Raw genomic sequence first — 14,360 nt, forward strand, 5'->3', positions numbered from 1 at the left:
ACATAACTTTCCAGGGGGGCCATTGAATAGTGATCAAACTGAAATACTCATTCTCTTGTTTTCTCACTTTTTTCCTCTTTATGAACATTAAAAATGTTCAATACCATCCACGTCAAAGCAACTTTCTTGACTGGCACCCCATCCAGTACCTTCATCACTTAATCACTCCACCACTAATAGAACGGTGACAGCAATGTGTATCAGGTACAAAATGGACTGTGGCAACTCAGGCTGTGTAGATAGCACCATCTAAACCTTGACCTTTGCCATAGGAATCAAGAGCAGTAGATACATGGAAACACCTGTAAGTTCCCCTTCAAGCCCCAGACCATCTGAACTGGAACTATCTTGCCATCCCTTCACATCTGCTGGTTTAAAATCCTGGAACTCTCTAGCTAAAGGCACTGTGGGTTCCTATTGCCTCATAGACTGCAGCAGTTTGAAAAGGCAGTTCACCACAACCACCACTTCCTTGACAGCAATTAGGGATAAGAAATAAATGCTGTCCCAGTCAGCAATGCCTACATCTCATGGGCAAAAAAAAAGTGACATTTCATTTTATGCCTGATGTGAGATTAGCTGCATAAAGCCAATTGTTATATCTATTAGACCACTAGTGCAACACTTTGTCTTATAAAACCAATTTGGTATTATAAAGTTCATTTTTTTATTCAGTTGAAGATGCTCTGACATCCCAATAGATTAGAGGAGGGTGTCAGATATGACTGACCCATTTTTGGAATGCATTTCATGCAAATTATGTTGTTCTGCTGTATTGTCTGACAAACATCAGGCAAGACAGAGTTTTCAAATAAATTCTAACAAAACCAGTGAGGTGCTTTAATGGACTTCACCTGCCTACTTATGTTTAACTTAATTAATCTTTTCATAACACAAGCTGGGAGTGTCTTAATTGGAGTATGACTGAATAGATGACGCCAAAGAGCTAATGGACTGGGAACTGTCTGAACTAATTCACAATCCACTGTCGTAATGGTTAAAGCTAACCGGGTAGTTCCCACGTTTGATCACTGTTCTGTGGTAAATGATTAAAGTCAGGTTGGTTGTGGTGGAGGCCACTTTAGCATTTCTCTTTAGGGAGGAAGGTGATATAAAGGTTTGCATTATTGACTGCTACCTAATGATGCCCACGAAAAGATGTGTCCTATCCAGTGAGGAGAAGATTGAGCTTTTTTAAACATTTTTGGGATGTGGACAATGCTAACTAGGCTAGATTTCTTACCTCAGAATGTGGAGTGGTGACTCTTTTACATCGAGGTAATTAAGATCCAATTGCATTGTTGACTAGCATTAAATCTTTTCTTCCCAGAAAAATATGAGTGATCCAGTTGGGATTTTACATCAATTTGACAACTATCAAGATAACTCGCAAATTAGTAGATTTGCTGACTTCAATTTGAATATTTACCACAGAAGGATTTGACCTCTTAACCTCTTGTTTTCTGTTCCAAAAGTATAATCATTATATTATTGTACAGTGGTATACCTGTGGCCTGTGGTATACCTCATAAAATTCAAATTTCAGTTGTGAATATTTGATTATAGGGTAGTATGTTTAAAGGAAGTAATACACCTCAAATTTGGTCTCCACCCCTCACTGCCTATCATTGTCATCCGTCCCGTTTATTTTCTACATTGCTATGTCAATTTATGAAGTCCACCTATAGTAGGGAGGTCAGAAATACAGTCTGGAGACTAAATCTGATCACCAGCTCTTGTGGTAGAGATTGCAAAGACAAAGCAACTCTATTTTGTCTGTAACAAGCAGAGAATGCTGGAGAAACTCAAGCAGGTCTGGCAGCATCTGTGGAGAGAGAGATACAGGTAATGTTTAGAATCCAAAATGATTCTTCAGAATTGAAAGAAAATCCAATTTTGAAAATATCATGCTGGACTCGAAACGTTAACCCTGCCTTCTCTCTCCACAAATGCTGCCAAACCTGCTGAATTTCTCCTTTAATATCCAGAAGTGCTCTTGTACACAACTGAATATTTTTTATTTCCCATAGCCAAATCATCCATCATATTTTTCTTCATCTGTTAACGACCACCGGCTGTAAATCACCGGCTGTAAATCCAACTGAATAACTTACATGCAATGCCTGTTAAGGGCGTGGAAAAAGTTTAACTTACTAAGAAACCAATCAATGTGCACTGATTAAAGCAGTGAATGATTAATAGGATCTCTACAGTGTGGAAGCAGACCATTTGGCCCATCCAGTTCATATCAACCCTCTGGACAGCAGCCTACCCAGACCCATTCGCACCCCCCCACCCTCCCTCCCTCACCCTATCCGTGTAACCCTGTATTTCCCATGGCTAAACCACCTAGCCTGCACATCCCTAGACACTATAGGCAATTTAGCATGACCAATCCACATAACCTGGACATTTTAAGACTGTGGGAGGAAATCAAAGCACCCAGAGGAAACCCATGAAGACTTGGGGAGATTGTGCAAACTTCACAGAGGTTGAATTGAATCTGAGTCCCCGGTGCTATAAGACAGCAGTGCTAACCACTGAGCCACTGTGCTGCCCTTCATGGTTCAGCGTAGGTGTTTTTTAAAAACTAATTTTCAGTGATTTTAAATTCAGCTACCCTTAGGTGATATATTGCATACTTATTGCAAATGCTTTTTTTTTGTCAATAAATCCATTTACGGCTGTGGATAATTGTTGGCAAGGCTAGCATTTGGCACCTATCCCTAACTGTTATTGAATGGAGTGGTTTACAAAGTCATTTCAGAGGACAGTCAATTCTTTTGCTGTGGGTCTGGAATCACATGTAGGCCAGACCATTTTAGGACCGCAGATTTCCTTCTCTTAAGGACACTCATGAACCAGATGGGTTTAGAACAACTGATGATAATTTCATGATCACTATCACTGACAGTACCTTAATATTCAAACTTTATTGAATATTTCAGTTCAAATTCCATGACCTTCCTCAGTGGGCATTCGAACCCTAGGTTTCCTCAGCATTAGCCTACACTTCAAATTCAGCTGCAGTACTACACCATCTCTACTGTATTGGTCAAGCTGGAGCAGTAGCCATTTTTACATTGATCAATTAATACTTATAATGGAAGAACATATTACTTGCATCTTGTTTGTTTAGGGACAGTGTTATTCTTATCAGAAAGATAACCAGCACAATTTTGAATATATTTTGTATACAACTTCGCAATTGTGTCCAAAATAAATTCTGTCCCACACTCCCTCAGGATTCAGACTATTTTCTTCACCTCTCAAGTATTTTAGGATGTTTTCTTGCTTAAATAAAACATGGAAACTGAATGCTAAAACTAGTTTTCGTTGCTTTTACAGAATAATTTCAGTTTTAACAACATTTGTAAAGATCCCGTGACATATGTCTGAATTTCCTACTTGACTGGTTGCAGATCTTTTCCAGGACATACAGAGCTTGCAAGAGGATCAGGCTCAATTAACAAATGACAGAATGAGCAACTTTCTGCCAGTGTGCTGGTCGAGCAAACTCACTATGTTTTTAAGATAAAACTAAATAAATAAATCCTCACAGCTAGGCTAAACGATTTTTAAAATGGATCCTGGTACTGTTTACAGAATTTTATTGCTGAATTAAACAAATGAGTCGTCTCTTCCCCCCACCCCTCAAATCTGTGACTGGCTGTTAAAGAGTTAACATGATTCATCGACGAAGTAGCAAAAGTGAAAGTTAAACATTTCTGTGCAGCGTCGAGATCAGGAACCTGTGAGGAGTTAAACATTATGTTGTCAAACTGAGACTAGTGACTGATAGTGGTGTTTTTTTTTGTTGTTAGCAAGTGTCTCTGAAATGATCGAATTATTGACCATGACGCAGTTTCCATCCCACACGCTGTAATTTTCTGTCCACTCCGTTTAAAGAGCAGTAGGTGAGGCACTTTTCCTGAGCATGCTCTGTCATGCCTTCATGATGACACAACTCTCACAAGCCTGAGTAAAAACGGACTTGCTCATTTCCTCTTGTTTTATGTTGCAGCTTCGAGCAGGAGGAGAGGAAGGGACGGAGGAGGCGGAGGCGGGGCAAAGCGGTGGACTGGTGAAGGTGCTACCGAAGGGGGACAGACTCGGGACGGGCTGGGGCACCTTGGTGGAGCCGATCTTTTATATCCAGCTGTGCTGTACCTCAGCTGGTTGAGACTGTTCGACTCTCCCTGCCATTGTTGACTGAAACTGCTTTAGTAACACCGCACACAGAGAGAGAGAGAGAGATCCACAAGGAGATAATTTCAATCACTTCCCGAACACCGAAAAGACAAAATGCGTTCAGATTCCCCCCACTCCTCAGTTAATGCAACTCCAAATCCCAAATGCCCGGCAAAGAGAAGAAGGATATCTTTCCAGAGCATATTTAATGGAAAATCCAAAGCAAAGGAGAAGCAGGAAGTATCTGTTGCCAGCATCGAAAGCATTCACACTGAAGTGGCAGAGACTGAAAAGAAACTGCACGCGTCTGACAGCAGGACAACATTAACATCTTCAGATTCAGCAAGGAAGGTTGGAATCTATTTACCATTAAATGCGATTAAGCGTTAGAATTGTGTAATCTGACCTCAAATCACAGCTTTTTAAAATAAAATATATAGTTCACCTCCAGTGTTAGTACTACTTAAGCAGCTGTGGTAAAACCAAAATATATGTGGATATTGGAAACTTGTAACTCAGGATGAGTGGCCTAACTCCCACCTTATTGTATCATGACTGCCAGGGGGTCAGATTATCATAGGCAGATGAAGATTCCCCAGTAAATGTTATTTTAATAAATACAGGATTATTTGGTGTTTTTAATGTTTAATATTTATATACTGATCAGTTGCATGCAGGTGTAGATGCTGTGAGACCTAATGGTCAAAGTTTACCCAATCCCCTCCCCAGTGGCCATAAGAAATAATGACCACGATAGAACAGAGCTATGGCCATAATATGTATCTGTACCCTGCTCAAAGAGAGTTGCATTTCCAGAACAAATTATAGCTAACTCTATATAATGCCTTCAGTAGTTGGGTAGCTTACTGGTGTTTTTAGCTTGGATTACTGTACTGCATGACTTACTATCTGCCAATGCCACAAAAGCATTTGTATGCACCTGATATATAATTTTAATGCATGAAATTATAGCGTTAGAAAGATATAACCTCATTGTAGGTTCTGACTCGATACCTCTGCATACTCCTGAAACATTCTGCTGTAAAGGCTTGACAATAGGTCATCATGACTCTCCCATAAACCAAGGAATCATTCTAGCTTGAGCAACTCAGATCTGCCATTTAAAAGATACATCGCTCAAACAAGTGGTTTTCAAAGGTGTGTTGTTTTTGAGAAAAGTGTTTGGCAAAACAGTCTGCTGGCAACTCAAATGTCAAATGAGTTTTTTTTTCTCATGATGACATTACACATTCAAGATTAATGTTCATTCACTTGCCTCTTGGCAAATTTGTTTACACGCACTTCATCAATTTGGTGCTTCGTTAAATAATTTTAGAAAAAAATGAGTTACGTCATTGTTTTGAACCTCCAAATACTCAAAATACATAAGGTGTTCATAATTTCTCCAGGAACAAAATCCTGAGCAGTTTTGCATTTTTTTTGTGTTATTTAACATTATCATTTTCAGGAACAAAAAAAGAGCTATTTGGACCCCTTTTGGGAAGTTAATTCAAACCCTCTGCCTTCTCAATGTTACCTTCATTCCCTTCTGTTTTCAGAAATACATCTGATTTCCTTACCATTTGTATTGACTGCTTCGAAGGCCAATTTGCTCATATTCTTTTTTTTTGATTTAAAATATAACCAACTAATTTTCATTTTTAATGTTTTGCCCTGTGCCCTTCAAACATTCGATCAATTTTGCCCATTCCTTTCATGATTCCTAAATCTTAATTTTAGCTAACCTCAAAATTTACAATTCTTAAGATTCTTCAAAACTGATCAATTATTTATGTCAAGGAATCTACTAGTGCATTAGTGATTCCAATCCATGTACATCTAACCCAATTAATGTGTTAGAAATAAACCCCTAATTCTGTCTAAAATGAAGGATTGTCAGATTTTCTCGAATGCTTTAACATTTTTCAAGAGAATGATTCCGTTCACTTTCCTTTTAAAAAATATCCAAAGGGTCAAAGGATATTTTCCCTTGAAGTTCCTGATCCCTGGGTTCACTTCTGCTGCTCACATCTTTCTCAAATTAATATTGATAAACCTGCTAAGATTAGATGGCCAAGACTGCATATGGGACTAGACCCTATCCGATATAACAAGCAGGGAACAGACTGAGCCTATCAAAATAAATTATTTACATGTCCTAAAGACACTTTTATATCCCTGGGAAAGTGCATTGATACTGCAGCATTCAGCTCATGATGTTTTTTTTAGACTTAATTCAAATATGCTCTAGCAATTATCAGGGGGATTATGATGCAAAGGGGTAACGACTTAATTTGTCTCAAAAATTACACAAATGATTAATTTGCCTAGACCTGCTAAAGATTGCCTAGACCTGCTAAAGATTATATTGGAAGATATTTAGTGATACAACATCAATGCCTACATGTTGACATAGCTAGGGCCCCAGTGTGTTAACTCAAACATGATCATTAAACTGCAGAAGCGGCTTATGAATCCACCTGTGCATACATTTACACCTGGGATTACATGAACAGTGGTTTGTGGATCTTTGCTGGGTTACCAGGTGGGGAGCATGAACAACAAGGAGAGTTTAGGGACAATGAAGGAACAGGAGAGTAAGAGGCAATCTGTCTGCCTGTGAAAGGCATTTAAAGCCACTAAACCCAGCAGCAGCATTCTGGGATGCTAGATCATATCAATCTAAAATTCTTGTACAAGGTGATCAGACTGCTGCATTGCCAGCTTAGTCCATTTTTTTTTCCAGGTTTGGGAACACAATCTATAATTACACTTGTTAGGATATGACAACTAGTGTCTTAGCTCTGCTTTGGATTGTCAGAGGCTTGGGGCACTGTGGAGCAGAAGGAATAGTGTGAAAAATTAATTGTCAAAAATAATGAAAGTAACTGACCTGTTAAGTATAGTTGAGGACATATGTTGGGAACTGTGGGCTCTGTTGAAAAGTGGAATATATTTTACAAATAACTTAAGTTCATCTTTCTTTTATAAAAAAGGTCACTTGATAAATTGTTGAAGATTATTAATGGGTATATTACTGAAATTTAATTGTATAGATTTTTTTCTTTATGTTTCTTCAGAAAAAATATTTTTTGTCTGCTTAACATATAGTTTAAAAACAATTGTTGCTATCTAGCCACTAGTACTGCCAGACATCAAACAGATGTTTATTCTATGATAAATTGTATTACTGATCAACCTTATGGGCACTGAAATGTATGTCAACAGTTATTCTCACAAACCTCCATTGTCATTCCTACCATGTAATGTTTCCTAATATAGTGGTTAGCATCATTCCTCTGTGTTCTCTTGTATAGAAACCTCACACGTAATTCTCTTTGCAGTTTCCAACCCCAGCCATCTTAAGAATGTCTCGTCCTTTTTCTGTTGCATACACATATGATGTTTGGCACAGTGCTTTATCAATAGATGTGTGAGCTAATGATTCTGGTCAAGGATGGTTCCACATGTATTAGTTATATGGAAAATGCTGTGAACACCATAATAGAGGACAAAGTGAAACTTTATGGAAAGGGACTGCTCTATCTAACATAGGTTTTGAATACAATTACTGTATCCTCTTCCATTCCCTGTTTTAAATCTCTCCCTGTTGCACATTGTTTTTCTGATGAAGGAACTAACAAGTAACTTGGTAATACGTTTTAAACCATGCCATTGATTAAATAGCCCCTCATTGCTCCATGAGAGCATCCTGACTGATTTTGTCACTCCATATCCTTCCTTGCCTATGGAGTTTACCCTGATGATTTAGCAATGACTAGGAATTCTTCACATTACTGCACTGTCCGATGTATAAATAAAAGCTTCAGAACCAGTATTGCAGGCTAATGATTGACCTACATGGGAAGTACAGTTTAATTTTATAATTTCCATTTTGATTCTTCCCACCCTTCATTGTGTTGAAGAAATGAGATAGGTCATCAGTTACAGCAACTAATGGAGACAAAATGCCACATCAAGCAGACAAAGGACACTGATCTATTTTGTCTATAATTTGAGAAGGAAGTGCAATGCAAAGAGTAATCAGACAGTCAGAAAGAATGCATATTCCAGATAACTTAACATGCAGAGGGTTGTCGGAAAATTACCCCATTGTAATTATTGCCTGGTTGCAGTGATAAGACCTAATTATGTGGAGTTTAACATTTTGAGAACTTTAATATTTTTATGTGGTGAAGGCGGGTGAAATAAGTCAGTTGAAGAACAGCAGTTGAGATAACCAGTTTTGCAAATCTGGTAGTGTTCTCGGAACAAAATCCCACAGATTTTGCAAACTACATGGAAATTAAACTGCTCCGAGGCCAGTGTAGCGTTACTATCGTCTCTTTGAGTATGTTTTAATACAATGTCGACCTATTTTAAATATTTTTCTTGGTCTGTCCAGAGATTTTTAAAGTATATGAAGATAAATTGCGTTATAAGTGAAATTAATTAAGTTGGTTTAAAGTGAATGGGTAGGTTGTTGTAATACCATGACATGTTTCAATAATCTAGCAGCAATTAGTCAGTTGTTTTTGCATTCTTTTTCATTCTGAGACAGAACATTAAGTGATTACGTATGGTTAGTCCAGTTAGTTGTTACTGTACTTTCTGCAAGTTCAAATTATTTCGGAGGATTGACCTAGTAACACATTTAGCTTTCTTTAACGATTAACAAGTGGTAATCGGAGTTACAAATGTGCAAGTTAAACCTTTTGAAAAGTCATATTTAATTGAACTTGGGAAGGGTGTGGCAATTGTATTGCTCCTGCTGTAGAACATTGGCTTGGTTCCCAATTAGCAGCAATAAGTTCAAGTCCAGACTTTGGCTGAACTCAACCATAATGTTTTTCTGTTTCCAACTGGGCTTCTAGGTAGGAGTATTATATGGTCACAGCAGTATATCAAAAAAACAGGACTGGTCGTATTTCCTTTCAAAAACAAAGACTGATACACTTTTATATATTAAAACAAAAAAATGTATTTATTGCTGTTTCAAGCCTGCTTTTTCCAATATTCAACTGAATGTTTTTAAAATTATAAAACATTAGATGCAGGTTCAGTTACATTATTTAAAAGCTATTTGGACAGGTACACAAATAGGAAAGGTTTAGAGGGATATTAACCCAATGCAGGCAAATGAGGCTAGTTTAGTTTGACAAACTTGGTCGGCATGGCTGGATTGGACCGAAGAGTCTGTTTCGGTGCTGTATGGCACCATAACCGAAATGCAATGGAATTGATAGGTAGTGGGTCTTCGTTTTACATAACTGCAAACGTGGACAAGGTGGTAGTAGCATATTCTCATTGCTTGAATTAGAATAATAAAGAATGGCTCAAATTTAAACTTTTTTATTTTAAAAAACACATGCCTTCCAAACAAAATTCAAATTTAAAAGTAAAATGAATTGTGAACAATCGGCCTTCAATCAACCTTGGGAAACCTCCAGAAGGTCAGGTGCCAAGTCAAACACTGCTCCGCCAAAAGCAGCTTTTGTTTTATTGTTTGAGACATGGACAAACTTTAGATGCAGTTTTTATTGAAAATTAGACTCTTCCCCCAATCTTTTACCAACACCATTTCCTTAATAGGTAAGCTGAAAATGACCAATCAGTAACTTTCAAAAATGAGTCTGTGCTCTTGAATCAAATTGTCACACTTTGGACAATAAAGCTTCAGAACCTTTTTGTTAACTTTAACACTTAAATACATAACTCCAACAATTTGCTTCAGACACATTGCCTACAATATAAAGAAAAGTTCGAAGGCCCTTTGAAATTTGTTTCCTATTATGACAATACTATGGGTGTATTTTGTCCTTTTGTTTTATGAAGATTGAGACAGTGGTAGCAAGCAGCCAATAAGGTAAACAGCTTGTGAGGCCTTGGGGTTTTTTAAAAGTTAGAACAATAGAAGCAGCCTGAATGTGTGGGGTCAAGTTCCCAAAAAACCAGGATTTCTAGTTTTAGCTTTCAACCTTTGCTGGGATTTTAAAGCTGGATGTGGAAGCTCTTATTCCTCTCTCTGTTACAGCTAAAAGCTGGGGTTCTCTTCCTGCTGCTAGAATTGCATGTGAGACAATCTATTTTACTGAATTTTCTTTGCCAAGGGTGTGTTTATGGAATGTTACTATATCGGAACAGTTAATTAGGAGTTAATGTATATATTATTTTGTTAAGCATTTACATAGTTGCAGTTAAGCCAATTTTTGTCTATTTTTACACTAGTTAAAATATAAAATGTGTTTTGCTTAAAGTCAAGTTTTTTGACCAATTGATTTGCATCTGGAATGCAATGCCTTACATTTACCTTTTAACAATAAGAAAAAGTTAGGGTCCAGGCTATTATTTGAATATATTTTAAGGGGGTTTGGTCCATTTACTGAATTCTGCTCTGCAGTCAGGTCACGTTATGTAGGTTCAAAGGGGTTATTGAAAGTCTCATAAAACATTTTGGATTTAAGGAAGAACTTGGTGAGAGAGATGTTAGGAGGGTGTCTCAGTGACTAGACCGGAAAACTGTTCAGTGGTGGGAAGGGAAAAGAACAGAAGACCAGGGTCAGGATTAGAATGATCAGGAAGGATAAGGTTCCAAGTCAAGATGTGTAGTGTGGAGGGAAACCTGCAGGTGACAATGTCCTTGTACATCTGCTGCCACCTTGTCCTTCCAGGGTGGTAGGGATCACCAGTTTGGTAAGTGCTGTTGGACAAACCTTGATGAATTGCTGCTGTGCATTTTGTAGATAAAATGCACTGCTGCCACTGTGTCATCCAAGTTAGGGTGTGAATGTTGAAGGTGTTAGATGTGATGCTAATCAAGCCATCTGCTTTCTCCTGAATGGCTTTGAGATTATTGAGTGTTTTTGAAGCTGGACTCATTCAGGCAAATGGAGACTAGTCCATCTCACTCTTGACTTGTACCTTGTAGAAGGTGGACAGGCTCTGGGGAGACAGGAGGGGAGTTGCTCAGTGGAGGATTCCCAGCCTCTGACTAACTAAAGTTTTAAACAATCTGAGACACTGACTGGGAATGGAGATAGAGGTCAAGAGAAATTTGTACCAGGCAGTATGATGTTGCAGCTGCCCATAATCTGAGTTATTCAAAAAGAAAGCTCTTATGGCTAACTCTGATCCCAGTTTTGAAAATTAGCTCAAAATGGTCCCATCAGACCTGTATTCTCAGAAATTGCCAGGAATAAAACAACCATCTGCACCGCCAGTTACTGTGTTCTTTAAATTGCTATTTAAGTAAGTGTCACATCAATAGTTGGACTTTGTATCTAATCAGTTTGCTTCCTGTTTTTGGTGAGGTTTTCTGATCAGGTGCGATCTCATTTTCATCAGATGGGCCTTCTACCAATCAAATCATCTGGGAGTGTGGCCAGAGAGCATTTAAAGGAAGGAGGTACCCATAGTGAAACCTCTCCGAAATCAATCCAGCAAGTATCTGTGACCCTGCATCACACCTGTACTTGTCCATTTAAAGAGCTGCTATGTCACTGGTGAGGTGTGAATTGGACTAGACAGAAGCTTCTCACAAAGAGTTGGGTTGAATTGAGCAACTGTTGATGATTGGGCCAGCATCAATATATGGGAGCAAATTTTGGGGAGAGGTGTGAAAGGAGAAGGGAAAAGGCATGTGGTTACAGAACCATGAATAATTAGGAGGCCTCCCTGTTGAATCGTGCACCATTTAATATCAATGAGTTGCTTCAACACAGCCGCCAACATTAAGGAACTATTAGACAGTGAATTATCAATACAAAGAGTTCGGGAGCTCTTAAAACCCATGAAGCTGGTACTTGACAACCAGATGGGCAAGACTTAACAGGCCAGGATTCTGTTATGTCTCCTAATTGTTCTTACTTCATAAAATGTATAGAATCTTTTTTTCTTAATTTGGATTAATAACTTCTTTTGGTTTTATATCTGGGCAAATGAAAGTTATGTGGAAATGTGCGCATATCTGACATTACTTTCCAATTCTATTGTTCATAAACTAATGTTAATTCATATCAAGCACTGCCAGAGCATCTCTTCAGGTGCATATTTTTGCAGCACAGGTTGATGCTCATTTGGTGCCACCATTATCATCAGCCTTATCATCATTTGTCACCATGTTAGAAAAAGTTGGTGAATTTGAGGTCAGAGCTGCACTGGTCTTGATAACTGATACCTCAACATAACATTACAAATTAGCAATGACTGTCTGGAAGCAGTGTCTGCAACTCTGGCATTGAACGAGTCACTGTGTTCATTATTTATGTTCTTTACCCCATATTTGTTAAATAAGATACTAAATTTTAGTAGGTTCCTTAAACTGACACCGTCATAAGGTGTTGTAGTGTACTTTGAGTGTGTTGAATGATTACACTGAAGATGGAACTGAAGAAATCTGGCTTCTGAGGTTAGATGTGTCTGAAGACATTTTCTTATGCATCCGCTAGTGTACAGTTTTCTTTCTCTAGTTTTCTGTCCTCTTCTGTTCTTCAAACAACCAGTCCATGACATTGTGGGGTTAAATTCTTCAAGTGTAATCATGGACAGAGAGAAGAAGGGCTTGCCAGACCCAAGGGGAAAATCACAGCCAGGATTTGGGGTCACTGTACCTGGTATTGACCCACGAGCATCTTTTTGAAGTAGGTATCATTATTAGCTGATCAGGAGTAGGAATCATGGCAGAGTTCTTTTTCCACCATAGACAATGTCACCATTTATAACACCCTTCAGGTGGCTGTGACTAAAATGAACGAACTGAACATGCAGCTGAAACACTGGATCTTCTTGTTCGCTTTAGTTCAATTCTTCTGTCTATTTATGATTGAACTCATAGAGAAACCTATTAGCAGACAGAAACAATAAAGAATTTGTGACAACTGATTATCTCATGTTTGTTCTTGTTCAAGGTGTTGTCCGGCTTTCTGGAATGTCCCCTCTGTTTAGTGCGTCATCCGCAGGAGAATGTGCCTGAAATTATGACGTGCCACCACCGCTCCTGCCTTGACTGTTTGCGCCAGTACCTGCGCATTGAAATCACAGAGAGCCGCGTGAATATCAGCTGTCCTGAGTGCTCTGAGCGGCTAAATCCATATGATATCCGGATGATATTGAACGATCAGGCGCTGATGGAGAAATATGAGGAATTTATGTTACGTCGGTACCTGGCTTCTGACCCTGACTGTCGATGGTGTCCTGCCCCAGACTGTGGGTACGTGTGTGTTCCTGTTTTTAAAAAGACCATCCGTTTACTGACCATATAATTTAATTGCTGCAATTGACAGATGTGTTCAAACTCATTGAAGGTACCTAGTCAGACTGGATGAGGTGGAAATATTAAGAACCAATTTCAAAGTGATTGGCAGAAAAGTTAGCAGTGAGATGAGGAGAACCCTTTTTTTTCACTCCGTGAATGTTTAGGCTCTGGAATACCATGCCAAAGTATGGCTTGGAGGTGCTGGTGTTGGATTGGGGTGGACCAAGTTTAAAATCACACAACACCAGGTTATAGTCCAACAGGTTTATTTGGAAGTACTAGCTTTTGGACCGCTGCTGATGAACCACCCGATGAAGGAACGGCGCTCCGAAAGCTAGTGTTTCCAAATAAACCTGTTGGACTAAAACCTGGTGTTGTGATTTTTAACATGCCAAAGCATGTGGAAGAGACAAATTCAATTCTGGCTTTCCGAAGAGAATTGGGTAATTACCGAAAGAGAGAAGATTTTACTGGAGGTATGGCAGATCCTATGGAGGGTAAACTAGAATGACCCCAAAAAAGAAGTTATAATTATGAGCAAGCTTTGAAAAATTGGAACTCTTTTTGACTGGAACCAAGAAGGGGGATAGGGAATCTAACAGAATCATGGAAACTTTTTAAGGGAAAGTAACAATAGATTGATTGCTCCTGTTGGTGAACCAGCAACAAGGGCATAAACATGGAAAAGTTTGCATTCTATTTCTCAAACATTGTTAGTGAAATTGTTATTGGAAAAGTTTGTTAAAACTCAAAGTGAAATCACAGTTAGCAGAGAGCATGGAGTGGCCAGAATGTTATCGAATATGTATTTAATTTGTTTGTTTTTTTAGCGGATAGTGATTGTGTTTATTATTAGTCGAGTAGTTAAGTAAAAAAGCAATAAACCATATGGAAATAAGTTATCCATAAATAAATG

The 14,360-nt window shown here is 38.5% G+C and overlaps 1 protein-coding gene across 3 annotated transcripts in view; it reads left to right on the top strand.

Annotated features, from left to right (window-relative positions):
- rnf19b (ring finger protein 19B) overlaps positions 1-14,360 on the top strand; it is a 178,594-nt gene that overhangs the window by 128,805 nt on the left and 35,429 nt on the right. For all 3 annotated transcript variants that reach the window (XM_072548165.1, XM_072548166.1, XM_072548167.1), the window contains exons 2-3: positions 4,025-4,542; positions 13,098-13,399. In XM_072548165.1, the coding sequence (XP_072404266.1) occupies positions 4,306-4,542; positions 13,098-13,399 (539 nt within the window). In that variant the 5' untranslated portion in view covers positions 4,025-4,305. The remainder of the gene's footprint in view (positions 1-4,024; positions 4,543-13,097; positions 13,400-14,360) is intronic.

This window comes from Chiloscyllium punctatum, chromosome 27, assembly GCF_047496795.1.
Source record: "Chiloscyllium punctatum isolate Juve2018m chromosome 27, sChiPun1.3, whole genome shotgun sequence".
NCBI classification, from domain to species: domain Eukaryota; kingdom Metazoa; phylum Chordata; class Chondrichthyes; order Orectolobiformes; family Hemiscylliidae; genus Chiloscyllium; species Chiloscyllium punctatum.